The following is a 16,380-nucleotide window of genomic DNA, read 5'->3' on the forward strand; positions in this document are numbered from 1 at the left end:
TGTGCAAAAAAGATGAACGAGGAGAGGAAGTTGGGGATTTAGAAATACTCCCATTTACCTCTTGAAGTACCAGTGGCAGAGAGCTTCGTTCGTGAGAGGAAGATGAACGCCTGGAATTATGGGAGAGAGTTAGGGATTTAGAAACGAAAACCACGAGGAAGGTGAACGCCGGCGTGAGGATGCAGTTTACGGTGAGTCTGGTCAGGTCGTCGTCATCGTGAAGAGGAGTCCACCGTGGAGCACAAGTTCAGTTCGTCGTCTGGAGAGAACAGAGACGAAGAGAGAATGGAGGGAAAGGGAAACTTTCGATTCTGAACCAAATGAAAGATAAATTAGGATTTTTAATGTAGACCGTCAGATCATTTAACGCCACGTGTCTTCATCGTAGGTATGTACTTGAAATGTAATTGAGAGGGTGTAATTGAGACAATAAAAATCCGAATTTCTTAGCCCAACTCCCAACTCTGTGATTTCTTTATCAAATAAACATTGCCAGAACAAAAAACGGTGAATGTGAGTTGTGAAGGAGGTTGAAGTGAGTTTCTCGACTGGAGAAAGGCGTTGTGCTCGTTGGGAAATTTTCATGCTCGATCAGAGAATCGTAGTTTACACAAAAGTGATTAAGTGACGTTCATCTGCTGGGGTCTACAATTATGCTTTCTTCATCGTTTCCCTGTTTTATGCTTGAATTTGATGAGATTTTGGTGACAAAGAAGAAGAAAAATAATACAGGGAAAACCTGGAAGAATTTAGAGGAGGAACCGAGGATTTTGCTACTAGCTTTTTTTTTTTTTTTAGGTGGTTTTAATGTGAAAAATCGAGATCATATTGGTGAGGAAGCATGGGTGTAATTTAAAATTCTGCAAATTAGGTTTAGATGTAACGAGTTCCTCTTTTGTTTCCATTGAATGTCCAATCGCCAGTTGATGATTCGTCTCATATGAGCTGCATATACCATAAAAAGTTGAAACCATCCCTCCGCCCTGCTTCTCAGAATTATATATATCTCATGCTGGTCCGCATATAAACAACCATATTTTTCTTGTTGTAGTCATATGAGCAAAGACTCACTTGGAAGGAGATCTAAGAGACAACAGGATTCTAGTTCGTCATCTATTTCTTATCCCACTTTCGGTGCCGTCTCCGAATATGAAGATGGCTCGAAAAATGTAAAACTGAAACTAAACCCTTGAGGAAGATTCACCACCCACACATCCACTGATTTCTGAATCCTTCATGGTTCATCTAATAAAAATCTGTAACCAACACCACAATCAAACCAATCACTCCCCACCACTGCACATCGTTGGGTCAATTTTATTTTATTTTTAATTTTTTTTTGGAATTGGAGAGCTTTAATAGGGGGAGGGATAGGGATGCAGATAGGCCCCAAGGTGGTTTGACCTCATGACCTCTTATTTGAGGAGTTGGTCTTTTGAGGGCTTTAATAGGGGGGGTGAGGAGAGATAGGGGATGGGGATAGGCCGCAAGGTGGTTTGAACTCATGACTCAATTTTGATTCTTAAAGATTTCAAGTTTCTTGTAATCATTTGTGGTAGGTTCTAGGGTTTTTGGCAAGCTTTGCCGGAGATGCCATGTCTAAAATTAAGCTCAAATGATCTTATTATCCTCAGAAAGGTGCAAGCTATAATTTTAATTTTTAATGTTGGCTGTATATTCAAAATAAAATGACGTTTTAATCCCACTATAGGGCCTCCTTGGTATCATTTTTTATTCTCATTTTTTGACACATAAACGTTTTTACAAGTGTTTGGTATAAATTATTGACCCTATTTATATTTAAAAAACATCAAAATAATAGAAAACACCCCCCAAAGATAATGGACTCAAGAGTACATTATGGATTATGGTCAAAAATCTGTTTTTAGCCATTTTTTCGGGACTTTAATGAGAATGTGCTCATAAGGCCCCAAAGTCGAGGGTAGAAGCATCATTTCATCTTTTAATTAGAAAAACAAGTCTCCATCCACCTCCTCCTCCTTCTCCTCCTCCTGTTCCGGCAACCCTTCCGGCCTTTTCTGCTTGCATGGACTTCTTACCCTCTCTCTCTCTTCCTTTCTTTTCATATTCAATTTCCAATTGGTTGCTTTCTTTAACTGGCCACTAAACTTTGGAAAATTCTAAATCGAATTCTCCTTTCAATCCTCTCAATTGATTCCATGGCCACTTGGAGTCCAGATTGGTTGTTTCATTCCTCTTTTTCAATTTGTAGGTTTGTGAATGCGTGCTGTAGTTTTGTTTGATTGTTGATTTACTATTGGAGATTTTGATTCTCAAGCTTATATATGAAAGAGGAAAAAGATAAGTAACTAATGGAGACTTAATTTGGGAACTGGAAAAGAGAATTTGCTTCAAAGAGTCTCTCCATTAAATAGCTTTTGCTACCTTTTCTATGTAGTTCATACTAAATCGTTTAAAAAGAATTAAAGACAAGATCGAGAGAGAAGAAGGTTTATTCAATGATGGGACCAAAGGGTGGAGTAAAGATATCAGTTATGCAGAAGCAGGTACAAAGGGTTTCTAAGAGTAGCTTGTACCAAATCCCCCGAAGAGCGTAGTTGCATCAAATCGACCGTCTCTTGTGAGTTCCGCCAGAATGCTAGAATCGTGGATCGCAAGAAATGGAAAAATGGAGAGGAAGAAGATGGGAGGAAGACGGTTCGATGAGTAGTTGTAGAGGGAGAGTAAGGCTCGACTAGGTTCCGATTTGATAAGGCATAGAATCACCCCACCAATCAGAAGCTGCCATCTGGCCGAGCCGAGGTCAATCCAAGGACCGACCTGAACTGAGGGAAGTCGGGCCGACCTAACCACCGATAGATCTGGCATTCTATCTCCTGTGTGCCGAGCACCCGCACCACGGGGTGCCACCAAATCGACCATTGACTCCTAGCCGACCTCACTGCTGTCAGCCGAGGCCGAGGTCGAGCTCTGAGGCCGACCACTGTGGCCGACCTCCGAGGCCAACCACGGTGGCCGAGCCCTCCACAAAAGCCATTGTAACGGCTCACTGGGAATCGCGGAGCCATGTCAGCACAATCCGAGAATCGTGGGATAGGGATTGAGACACAATCCGATCGCGATACGGAATCACACCTAGATATGGACTCTTACCTTAACAAGAGTTCGACCCCGAAAATAACTCTCCATTCCGGGCAACGGGATAGAGCCTTCCAAGAGAAGAACTCCTACCATACTAGGACTCCTCCAACCACCTCATCTCCCTCTATAAATACTCAGGTATGGAGCTCAAACGCTCATCTCACTTTTACTAAGCTGTTACGCTGTTGCACTGGAGACCTGACTTGAGCATCGAAGATTCCTAGGCCGGAGCCACCCCGGCTCTCTTACGCTCACTCGGTTTTTTGCAGGCTCATCCGTGGGTAAATCGAGCGACGGAGGTTTTCACACGCAACAGATTTGGCGCCGTCTATGGGAATGACGTCAACAAGCCATCATCGTTTCTACCAACTTCAAGAGTAGGAACAATGGTGCATACGAGATCAGGGCAGCATGGCTCGACTTCCCGAGGAAACGAGCTACAGCCGGTTGGATGGGCGAGGCGATCAACGCCCCCTGAAGCATTGCGGCAAGGCGCGACCGGAAGACCCCTCAGGCAGGGGGTGTGCAGCCCAGCACGGGCGCCGCGGCCAATCCAACTCCCCCGTCGGAGGGTGGGAATGGTGGAAGTGTGCTGGACACAGCAGCAGCTGACCGGACACAGGTCGAGCCAAACTTGAACGGGCTGAGCCTACCACCGCCGCCACCCTTACTGAAGAATTTGGATCCAAAAACCCTGGTGAATAACCGGCAAGTTATGGATTTGTAGCTGCAGATGCTCCACACCAACAAGATGCTGTGTACTTTCATGACCCAGATGGCCCGGGGTGGGCTGATGGGTCAACCACTGATCGAGCCCCCTCCAGCCCCGGTCCGCGTAGAGGGAAACTTGCAGCAGAATGTTGGCCGGCATCAGGCTGAGCCGAGCCGAGCCGAGCCGCATCATCACATCCGCCTAGTCAGAGAACTCCTTCGCGTCCCAACAGGAGTGCTCAGCGGGATGAGCAGGAGCATCGTCGGAGCCCGTGGACCGGGTAAGAGATCGAACCGACGGCATCGGTAGCGAGGAGATCCGTATTTTTGGGCCAGCTCAGAGAGGACGGACAGCCTAGAGGGCACTGAGAATAATAGGAGGTAGCCCCCCAACGTCGAAGCCCGGTGCCTCTCCAAGAAGAGCAGCCGAGAAGCCCCCGTGGGTCCAATTTCTAGATGGAAAGAAGAATAAGGAGGGGTGATGCTGACCTAGCCGACCATAATGGCCGACCTCAACGGGATGACCAAGTGAACCGATCCTGAGCTGAAGGATAAAATGGCTGACCTCGACCGAATGAACGGGACAATTTGCATCAGGTGGATGAGCCGAAAGGCCGAGCACCTGAAACTGAGCTGGAAAAATGGCTACGAGACTTAGCCGAGCAGGTGGAGGGATTAAAGAAACAGGTGATCCAGGATGCCTATTCCCTAGTCGGACGACACCCTTATCCTCCCGAGATCATGACCGCGCCACTACCGGCCTGGTTCAAGCCACCTCCCTTTGACCGGTATGACGGGATAACCGACCCGACGGATCATATCAACTACTTCAACACGATGATGACCATGTACGGGGGAATCGAGATTGTCTCTTATCGGGCTTTCCCCTCATCTCTCAAGGGCGCGGCAACCTCATGGTTCTCTGGGTTGTCTTTAGAACTCCATAACGAGCTTCGCTCAGCTCTGTAGAGCCTTCGTCATGCACTTCCAGAGTAACATGAAACACAAGAAGACGACGGTCAACCTCCTCAACGTGAAGCAACGATCTGATGAGTCGATCCGAGCGTTCGTCTCATGTTTCAACAAAGAATCCTTAGACATCAAGGATTTGGATGAGGCCACGATCCATACTGCGATGAGCAACGGGCTCGCTGACATGGACCTCATCAAGGACTTGAATCGAAAGCCGACCAAAAACCTGGCCGAGCTCTTGGAGAGGTGCAATGAGTTTGCAGATATGGCCGAGGTGCTCCAAGCTCGGAAGGGAAATGAAAGCCGAGCTGAGAAGAAAAGGCCGACGACTGATGACCGTAAGGAGGAAAGCAGCCCAAGACTGATCGCCGACCCGAGAGATCAGACCGAGCTTGAAGTCCCGACTACACCCCCTTGAACACGTCATGGAAAGAAATCTTGATGCAAATACAGGATGACGAATACATTCGTCGACCCCGATCGATGCAAGCCGGGTCATCTCAGAATCCCAACAAGTATTGTCAATTCCACAAGGACACCGATCACGACACCGAGGATTGTTATCAGTTGAAAAGAGAAATCGAAGAGCTGATAAAGGTAGGGCACTTGAAGCGGTACATCAAGGGAGGCCGAGAAGACCATGGAGGTCGAAGGGCCGAAGGTCGCGACCAGAAAAGGGCTAAGCCGAGGTCTGGGAATGGATGAGCCGAGCGTGACGAGGATAAAATCAGAGCTGAGAAGAAAGACGATGGATCTATGCCGAGCAATGACAAAGGAGCTCCCATATACACTATCCTTGGAGGGCCTAGACAAGTGTCCACTCGGAAGGCTAAGGCAAATGCGTGGTTCGTTGGGGTCACTGAGATGCCAAGCAAAAGGCCGAAGTCAGAAGCAATGATCTCCTTCACTAAGGCCGACCTGGAAGGTATAAGTTTACCTCACGATGATGCTTTGGTAGTGCAAGTGGAAATTGCGAAGAGACCCATCCATCGAATATTGGTCGACACCGACGCATCTGTGGACCTTATGTCGCTAGACGCGTACCGACAATTCGGCTACGGCGATGAAGCGCTTAAGCCGGAGGGCACCTCACTTCATGGGTTCTCGGGAGCCGCCGCCACCATCAAGGGCTCAATCGACCAGCTGGTCATAATCGGACAAGCTCCATGTCAAGCAACGGTCCAGGTCAAATTCATGGTAGTACGATCGATGGTGACTTTCAACGCTATACTTGGTCGCCCATCATTGACCGCTCTCCAAGCCATCATCTCATCGACGCACTTGAAGATGAAGTTCCCTACCGAGAACGACATCGGCGAAGTTCGAGGTGACCAGAAGAAAGCACGGGAGTGCTATGCTACTTTTGTCAAACAAAACAAAGGCAACGTCCGAGGGATGGCGATGTGTGTCGAGCACTTCCCGGAAGACCAGCGGGATGAACTTACCGAAAGAAGAGGACGACCTGTGGAAGACCTGACCCCGTTTCCCCTCAGGGATGAAGACCCAACAAAGATGGTACAGCTCGGATCACTGCTGAGCGAGGACTAAAGGAATCGGTTCAAAAAATTCTTGAAGGCAAACGCCGATGTCTTTGCCTGGTCGACCGTCGACATGCCCGGTATACCTCGACATATAGCTGAGCATCGACTACACATAGATCCGAGCAGAAAGTCGATTAAACAGAAGAGAAGGAACTATGCCCTTAATCGCCAAGCCACCATCAAGGAAGAAGTAGAGAAGCTACGCCGATCAGGGTTCATCCGAGAAGAAAAATTCTCGACTTGGTTAGCAAACGTCGTTATGGTTTCCAAGCCGAACGGAAAATGGAGGATGTGTGTTGACTACACCGACCTTAACAAAGGCTTGCCCAAAGGATGAGTACCCGCCACCTCGGATTGATCTCTTGATTGACGCCATGGCGGGGCACAAAATGTTGAGCTTCATGGACGCATACTCCGGCTACAACCAAATCATGATGCATGAGGAGGATGAGTCATACACAGCATTCCGAACTGACCAAGAAAATTTATGTTACAAGGTCATGCCGTTCGGATTGAAGAACGTTGGAGCAACATATCAACTGCTGGTGAACTATATATTCCACGAGCAGATCGGAAGAAATATGGAAGTCTACGTGGATGACATGTTAGTGAAGAGCTTGAAGGCTGAGCACCACTTGGCCGACCTGGAAGAAGCCTTCAGCATGCTGAGGAAGAACCAAATGAAACTAAACCCCACCAAGTGTGCATTCGGAGTGACCTCGGGAAAGTTCCTCGGCTTCATGGTCTCTGTTAGAGGCATCGAGGCCAATCTAGCGAAAATCAAGGCCATCCAAGAGATGAGCCCTCCGAGGACGATCCGAGAAGTACAAAGGCTAAATGGGCGGCGACGTTGGCACGATTCATGTCGAGGTCAGGCGACAAGTGCCTGCCATTCTTCAAGGCCCTCAAGAACATCCGAAACCCGAAGGACTTCATTTGGTCGAACGAATGTCAATAAGCTTTTGAAGAGCTGAAGAAATACTTGGAGAACCCCGCCTCTTCTCAGCCGACCCGAGCCAAAAGAAGAGCTTCAAGTTGGTTAGGGAAGAAGGCCGAGCTCAGAAGCCCATATACTACATTAGCCATGTTCTTGTCGACACCGAGACGAGATACTCCAAGTTTGAGAAGGTAGCATTCGCTCTTGTCACAGCAGCGAGAAAGCTAAGCCCATACTTTCAAGCTCATCCGATCGCGGTACTGACCGACCAGCCTCTCAAGAAAATATTGCACAAGCCTGACGTGTCAGGTCAGCTGATCACCTGGGCAGTCGAGCTGAGTGAGTACGATATAAGCTATCGCCCAAGGAGCGCGATAAAAGGGCAAGCACTTGCCGACTTCATCGCCGAGTGCATAATGCCCGACCTAGAGGTCGAGGAAGAGAAGACAGCGGAAGAAGCTGATGCGGGAGCTAAGACCGACCCGACCTAGACCATGAACGTTGACGGCTCGAGCAACCTCGGGGGGAGTGGGGCTGAGCTGATCTTAGTCAGCTCCGAGGGCTTTCGTATACAATACCCCCTAAGATTCAAGTTCCCAGCCTCGAACAATGAGGCCAAGTACGAAGCCCTCCTAGCCGGGCTTCGAGTGAGCAAGGCTGTAGGCGTCAAGCAATTGAGGGTATGAGGAGACTCGTAACTTGTGGTCAACCAGGTCAACGGAGACTATGAGGCGAAAGATGAAAGAATGATAGCCTACTTAAGCCGAGCACGGGAGATGATTTTTGAGCTCGAGCACTTTAAAATGACCCGAGTATCGAGGAAAGAGAACGTCGTGGCCGACACCCAGTCTTGGTTGGCCGAGGCCGACCTCCCAAATCTGAGTTGATTAGTATACATTGAGATTCTAGAAAAGCCTTCCTTGCAAGAAGAAAGCGTTAAACACATCGAGGAGGACGGGCCGACTTGGATGGACCCCATTGTAAACTACTTGGAGAATGACTAGCTCCCGGAGAGTCGGGAAGAAGCAAGAAAAGTCAAAATCTGAGCTACCAAGTACAACATGATCGACGGAGTGCTCTATAAGAAAGCCATCTCAGCGCCCCTTCTCCGATGCCTCAGACCGAAGGGAGCCGAGTAGGCCCTGATTGAGGTGCACGAAGGAATATGCGGGAGCCACATGGGCGACCTACCCCTAGCATATAAGATACTTTGACAAGGGTTCTATTAGCCGAGAATGTAAGAAGTGGCCATAGAGTATGTGAAGACATGCGAGAAGTATCAGCTCTTCGCACCAGTGCCGAGCCGACCTGCAACAATGTTGACCTCTATACTGAGCCCGATCCCTTTTGCTGTGTGGGAGATGGACATTCTCGGAGATTTCACCCCGGCATCGGGGAACCGAAAGTATGTGGTCGTGGCGATCAACTACTTCACCAAGTGGGTCGAGGCTGAGCCCCTGGCAACCATCACCGAGAAGAGCATGGAGAAGTTCTTCCGGGATAAGGTCATCTACTAGTTTGGACTACCAAAAGTGCTCATCACGGACAATGGCACATAATTTAACAACCCGGCCTTCCGAGAGTTCTGCAAGCACTTCTATATTGACTTTCGATCAATCTCAGTAGCTCATCCACAAGACAATGGACAAGTAGAGGTGTCGAACTGAACACTACTTGCAGGGATCAAAAGAAGATTGGATGAAGCCAAAGGTAGATGGGTGGAAGAGCTACCGAACGTTCTATGGGCATATCGGACAACTATGAGAACATCGACTGGGGAGAGTCCTTTTCGACTAGCATATGAAACCGAAGCCCTCACTTCCGTCGAGGTCAAAGCGTCATCATATCGAGTGCTCAACTTCAATGAGAAGACCTACGAGGATGGGCTTAGAGCCTACCTCGACTTTCTCGACGAAGTTCGAGATAACGCCTTGCTTCAGAACACAGCTTACAAACAGAAGACGGTAAAGTACCACGACTTGAGGGTGAAGGAGCGACATTTTTGCCAAGGAGACCTCATCCTCAGAAAGCTCAACGCGTCCCAGGCAAGGCAGCAAGGCAGTTGGCACCAAATTGGGAAGGCCCGTACGTAGTCTCCAAGCAAATTCGCCTAGGAACGTATCGCTTGCAGACTCCGGAAGGCAAGAAGGTACCGAGACCGTGGAACTTGGAAAATTTGAAGAAAATTTTTCAATAGTCTTCTTAGATATCTTGCTCGGCACGGTCTATGAGGAGCATATGTTGTACTCAGCTTCGGCCTCGACGTTGACGATTCAATAAAACAAAGTCTTTCTTCACTACTTAGCGTACTTTCAAACTCCAAGCATGCCGAGTCATAAGACCAGTCCTCATAGACTTGGCCGACGTCAAAGACCGACCCTCATAGGTCGGCAACCAAGTCATAAGACCAGTCCTCATAGACCTGGCCTACCTCAAAAGATCGACCCTCATAGGTTGGCAACCAAGTTGTAAGACCGGTCCTCATAGACCTGGCCTACCTCAAAGACCGACCCTCATAGGTCGGCAACCAAGTCATAAGACCGGTCCTCATAGACCTGATCGACGTCAAGGACCGACCCTCAAAGGTCGGCAACCAAGTCGTAAGACCGGTCCTCATAGACTTGGCCGACCTCAAAGACCGACCCTCATAGGTCGGCTAAGTCAGAAGATCGACCCACGTAGTTCGGCGACTAGACCAGCAAGCACAAATTCTCTCCACAATCGAGCCAAACCAAAGCCAAAAAGCAAGCAAAAATATCCAAGGCATTGTGCTCGGCCATAGAGTCAGCTCGGCCGCACAACCAATCAAGTGGTAGCTGGTCCGAGCTGACCGGTGAAAATGATAAGTTAATAAAGATGGAAGACGGCATGACCTCAACCCATCACACATGTTTCATGTCCAAGCAGTCAGGCCGACCTGACCGACCCAGCACAGCGTAGCTAAAAAATAACCAAGTCCTGGAACTCGGCTAAGAGGCCGGGTCGGCAGATCGGCCACGACACACAGACAATCAAGAACAACACATGCAAGGAAAGAAAGGCAAATGAGTGCCGAGCTCAAACACTTAGAGAATTTGTAAAAAGAAAGTTTTCTATTCATTAAAGGCCGACAACCCGGCATGGTTACAAAAAGTGGGCAGCTTGGCCCAGTACATACAAAAAAAAAAAAAAAAAAAAAAAGTTATCCAAAACCTCGCGCAGGGGGATGTGCACATCAAAAGAAGAAAAGGGAGCCTAGAGCTCGGCGGTGTGGAGGGGGTCCTCGGCAGTAGGGTCCTTGACGGTGACCTCCTTGACGACGGTGTCCTCGGCGACCTCATCCTAGGGAATGGTCACGGCTAGGCCGACCTGGTCGACCTCCACCCCAGCATCGTCTCCCAACTCCTTGACCACGGTGGTCGCGTCATCGTCAAATTGGGAAAGATTGAGGGTGGGGTAGGCGGCCTTTATCTCCTTCAAGAGGTCGGCCCTACCAGCCTCATAACCCTCGCCATACGGCGGCTTCCTCATTTTATGGCACACCTTGGCGTATTCCTCCGACATGAGGTACTCGGTAACAGCCTCGGCTCGAGCCCGTGCTAGGTCATCTTTGGCCTTCTTCTTGGCTTGGTCGAGCTGAGCCTTCAAGGCCTCAACCTCTTCCCCCCGCTTTGCCACTGCCTCCTCCAAGCTCTTGACCTCGGCCTCAGCTTTGTCGAGCTTTGTTGCGGTCTCTCGACACCTCAGGACAGCCTCGCGAGCGTCCTTGTTGTCCAACTCGACCTGAGCCTCAAGTGAGGAGTTCGCGGTCAAAAGCTGTTCAAATCGGAGGAGGGTCTCCACGGCCTTGGAAAACCCCTGAAAAAGACAACCAAACATTAGCAAGGTTGAGCACAACAGATCGGACCACTCAATAAAAGTCGAACAGAAAGCTTACCATATTAAAGTCTTGGAACAGGGAGGAGAGGAGCGCAGGGTCGATCAACTTCTCGAGCATTTCCCTATCCCGAGGAAGCCGACTTGCGTCGAGCCATTCCTTTGCATGCGCGGCCGACGTTAGGGCTGAGTCCCTTGGGAAGAGGCGCCTGTTCGGCCTCAGCGGGACATTATTGGCCTAGGCCCTCCCCAGGTCGTACCAGGAGACGTCGGTCGGCGAGGCCACGGGCGGAGGACCACCACCCGTCAGATTGACCAAGAGCTTCTAGCGTTTGATGTCCTTCGGCGGGCTCAGCCGGGCTCTGCTCTTGTTGGCCTCGAGGTCGACCACCATGTCAGTTGGGCTCGGCAGCACAACCTTGCCCTTCAACGTCTTGGAAGACTCACCTTGAGCTTGGCCCAGTACATACAAAAAAAAAAAAAAAAAAAAAAAAAAGTTATCCAAAACCTCGCGCAGGGGGATGTGCACATCAAAAGAAGAAAAGGGAGCCTAGAGCTCGGCGGTGTGGAGGGGGTCCTCGGCAGTAGGGTCCTTGACGGTGACCTCCTTGACGACAGTGTCCTCGGCGACCTCATCCTAGGGAATGGCCACGGCTAGGCCGACCTGGTCGACCTCCACCCCAGCATCGTCTCCCAACTCCTTGACCACGGTGGTCGCGTCATTGTCAAATTGGGAAAGATTGAGGGTGGGGTAGGCGGCCTTTATCTCCTTCAAGAGGTCGGCCCTACCAGCCTCATAACCCTCGCCATACGGCGGCTTCCTCATTTTATGGCACACCTCGGCGTATTCCTCCGACATGAGGTACTCGGTAACAGCCTCGGCTCGAGCCCGTGCTAGGTCATCTTTGGCCTTCTTCTTGGCTTGGTCGAGCTGAGCCTTCAAGGCCTCAACCTCTTCCCCCCGCTTTGCCACTGCCTCCTTCAAGCTCTTGACCTCGGCCTCAGCTTTGTCGAGCTTTGTTGCGGTCTCTCGACACCTCAGGACAGCCTCGCGAGCGTCCTTGTTGTCCAACTCGACCTGAGCCTCAAGTGAGGAGTTCGCGGTCAAAAGCTGTTCAAATCGGAGGAGGGTCTCCACGGCCTTGGAAAACCCCTGAAAAAGACAACCAAACATTAGCAAGGTTGAGCACAACAGATCGGACCACTCAATAAAAGTCGAACAGAAAGCTTACCATATTAAAGTCTTGGAACAGGGAGGAGAGGAGCGCAGGGTCGATCAACTTCTCGAGCATTTCCCTATCCCTAGGAAGCCGACTTGCGTCGAGCCATTCCTTTGCATGCGCGGCCGACGTTAGGGCTGAGTCCCTTGGGAAGAGGCGCCTGTTCGGCCTCAGCGGGACATTATTGGCCTAGGCCCTCCCCAGGTCGTACCAGGAGACGTCGGTCGGCGAGGCCACGGGCGGAGGACCACCACCCATCAGATTGACCGAGAGCTTCTGGCGTTTGATGTCCCTCGGCGGGCTCAGCTCATCCTTTCGACCCTTCCCTCTTCGGGAGTGGTTCAGCGGGGCTCTGCTCTTCTTGGCCTCGAGGTCGACCACCATGTCAGTTGGGCTCGGCAGCACAACCTTGCCCTTCAACGTCTTGGAAGACTCACCTTGAGACTTCTTCTCCGCATTTTTTCTCCTCCTCTCCGCGATGGTCTCGGCCCTGACCCGAGCCGTGTCCATTGGGGGAATGTGACCAACCACTGTAAGAGAAACAACATGTTAGAAATATGCCAAAAGAAAGAAAAGACCAAGTAAATAGGTCGGCTCGGATGCCCCAGCCGACCACAGCAGACAGAAGATAGCTCAGCTCGGACTCCTACCAGGGTCATATGCCACCTTTGAAGGAACCCCTCGTCCAGGAGCTGGAGGGCATCGAAAGGCTGATGCTAGCGGATCAGGTCGAGCGAGGTCAGGTCGTTCTCGATCAGGGGCAAGGTCTTGTTGACGTAACCCAAGTGAATCACCTTCCACTCTGCCCGGAAGGGGCAGTTTGGGATGGAAGCAAAGAAGAATCGAGGCTTCCAGTTTTTATTTGAGGACGAAGTTCCGACCAGAAACTTGTGGCAGCTCAAGGCCACGTTCTTCCTAGTACGGCGGGTGAAGTAATACCACCCTTTCTTCGGCGACGTCTTCAGAAAAAAATGCCACGCTCGCAGCTCGGCCCACCTCACCGAAAAGGACGTGGAAGCCGTACACGGACAGCCATAAGTTCGGCACCAGCTGACCTGGAGACAGGTGGAAATGGTCCAAGATCTGATCCACCAGGTCAAGCATGGGAAGCCTAAAGGCATACCTGAAGGGCATCTCGTACAAGGTCACCTCGCTAGGCCGAATGAAGCAGGCCATCTCCCCAGGGTTAGGAGCTCGGAGCTCGACGTCCTCGGGGATGGCGTAAGTCGCCCTAAGGCTTTGGAGGTCGGCATCAGTAACTGTGCTTTGGACGGTGCCGACACTTCCTTCTTCAAGCTAAGAAACGTCAACAGACTAGTTGACTGAGCTGACCCCATCTCGGGAAGAAGCTTCCTCACCCGACTCCTCGTCATCTGTCGAAGATGATCCTGAGCCCTCGGCTCTATCTTCAGGAATTGGTTGGGCCTCAAGGCCGAACTCCATGGGTAGGGGAAGCTCGGCTACGTCAGCCTGACGCAACTCTGCTACGGTGGGCTCGTCCGAGGTCGAGCCCAACAAGTCTATTATGGGGGAGCAAGCCGGGAGCTCTCGGCTCAGACTCGCACCCTTAGTCGCCCCAGCGAACACCTCGCCTGCGTGACTACTACCAACTGATATAATGGGCAGAGGGGACTTACTGGTTGAAGAAGCTTCGGAGACGAGCTGAGCACGAACTAGAAAGCTGAGAACGCCGAGCACTGAATGAGCTGAAGAATCCGAGCTAGCCGAGCAGTCAAAAACTTGAAACAGTGAAGAATGAATGAAGAAGGGTCGCCTACTTATAGCCACTGAGCAGAGAAGATCCAACGGCCGAGAAGAACTCAACAAGATCTAACGGCCCAGATCAAAAGACGATTCAGGTTCCCGAGCCTGCCATAATGACTCCGACTGACGTGGCACTGACACCCCAACTGTCAGACCGTACAACGTCAAATCGCCGACAAAACGAGCTCGGCTCAGTCAACATGGGGGATAGCCGAGCGAAAAAGTTGTTACTCATTAGGGCCGAGCTGACCCCTGATGAGTGGGGGGCCTGTGATAAGCCATAGAATCACCCCACCAATCAGATGCTGCCATCTGGCCGAGCCGAGGTCAATCCAAGGACCGACCTGAACCAAGGGAAGTCGGGCCAACCCGACCACCGACAGATCTGGCATTCTATCTTCTATGTGTCGAGCACCCGTACCACGGGGCGCCACCCAAATCGGCCATCGACTCCGAGCTGACCTCACTGCTGTCAGCCGAGGCCGTGGCCGAGCTCCGAGTCCGACCACTTTGGCCGAGCTCCGAGGCCGACCACTGTGACCGACCTCTACGATCGACCACGGTGGCTGAGCCCTCCACAAAAGCCATTGTAATGGCTCGTCGGGAATCGCGGAGCCACGTCAGCACAATCCGAGAATCGTGGGATAGGGATTGAGACACAATCCTATCGCGATACGGAATCACACCTAGATATGGACTCTTACCTTAACAGGAGTCCGACCCCGAAAATAACTCTCCACTCCGCGCAACGGGGTAGAGCCTTCCAAGAGAAGAACTCCTACCATACTAGGACTCCTCCAACCGCCTCATCTCCCTCTATAAATACTCAGGTATGGAGCTCAAACGCTCATCTCACTTTTACTAAGCTGTGTACGCTGTTGCACTAGAGATCTGACTTGAGCGTCGGAGATTCTTAGGCCGGAGCCACACCGACTCTCTTGCGCTCATTCAGTTTTTTGCAGGCTCATCCATGGGCGAACCGGGCGACGGAGGTTTTCACACGCAACACGATTCAAGAAGAAAAGGCAAAAAAAAAAAAAAAAAAAAAAGAGAAGAAGAAGATGGAGAAGAAAAATCAGGTAAAGAAACAAGAAGGATAAAAGAGGGTTTTAGATTGGGGAGGAAGATGGGTGAAGAGATGCCCACTTCACCCACCACAACTACAAATGGGCTTTGGGCCCTTTTGTACAAAATTATTATAAAAATCATTTGCACTACTTATTTTTCATTCTACAATTTATTATGTTTAGTAGTTACCAAACAGTTTTTTATTTTTAATCAAAATGGTTTTTAGTAATATATATTTTTTTTAAATAGGCCAAAATGATAATGAAGAGGGATTACAATGTAAGTTGTAACCATCTCAGTTACAAACAGAGTAACCCTAAAAAAAAAAATAGGGTTATTCCCAATTAGACCATAACGCTGAACTCGGTTCGGTTTTGATTCATACCTTAAATCAAAATCGAACCAATTTGCTATCACTGCGACATGGTGGCATAAGCTCCGCCCCCACAATGCCACAACTTTCCAATGACATAAAGGCTTTGTGATGCGCGTAATACGCACCCAGCGCATTCTGAAGCTTTCCTTTGACATCCAATAAACACAGATCATCGATACACTTCCAGCTTCCAGCACGTCGCGGTTTCGGAAGACGAACAGCAGTTGCAGTTGTAGAAGGAGAAAATATGATCTACAGAAAGTGGAGTCTCCTGACTGGCCCGGCTATAATAGTGGGCGGCATCGTGGCAACGGTGGCGGTGGCGAACTTCATCTTCGTGAAAAACGTAAAATTTTCTAATCTTTCAAACTCATGTAGTTCCCCCCCCCCCCATCAGATGTGCTTTGCTCTTGACAATCTCACCGCCATGTTTACAGTTCAGTCCTCAATGAAATTTTTCTTAAATTGAGTTTCTGGTTGATTAACTGATTCATTGAGGGAGAATTGTGGTATTATTGGGTTTCTTTACTCTTGTTTCTAGGGGCTCTAGGCTTCTGATTTTCAGGGTGAGTTTTTTAAATTATTATGTATAGTTTTTTTACAGAAACTTTGGAGTTTGGAATTGAATTGTTTGCTTGAGAGATCCATTTAGTATACTAGAATAGAATTATGTTAGAGATTATGCCGTAGAAGAACCTCCAATAACATATATTTGATGAAAACGGATTCATATGTATATTGTTCGTTTAGTATTAAATATTAATATAAATGATATACCTTTTTTTGGAGATTTGAATCTAACCTTCTTGATAG

At 49.6% G+C, this 16,380-nt stretch overlaps 1 protein-coding gene across 1 annotated transcript; it reads right to left on the bottom strand.

Moving 5' to 3' along the window:
• Nucleotides 1-10,605: 10,605 nt before the first annotated feature.
• On the bottom strand, nt 10,606-13,802 carry LOC122649057. Its single transcript, XM_043842421.1, has 4 exons — nt 13,718-13,802; nt 12,627-12,889; nt 11,804-12,292; nt 10,606-11,121 (listed from the first exon to the last, which is right to left on the bottom strand). The coding sequence occupies exons 1-4, from the start codon at nt 13,800-13,802 to the stop codon at nt 10,606-10,608; spliced, it is 1,353 nt and encodes a 450-aa protein (XP_043698356.1).
• Between the last annotated feature and the right edge of the window lie 2,578 nt (nt 13,803-16,380).

The sequence above is a fragment of the Telopea speciosissima genome, chromosome 1, assembly GCF_018873765.1.
Source record: "Telopea speciosissima isolate NSW1024214 ecotype Mountain lineage chromosome 1, Tspe_v1, whole genome shotgun sequence".
Lineage (NCBI taxonomy): Eukaryota > Viridiplantae > Streptophyta > Magnoliopsida > Proteales > Proteaceae > Telopea > Telopea speciosissima.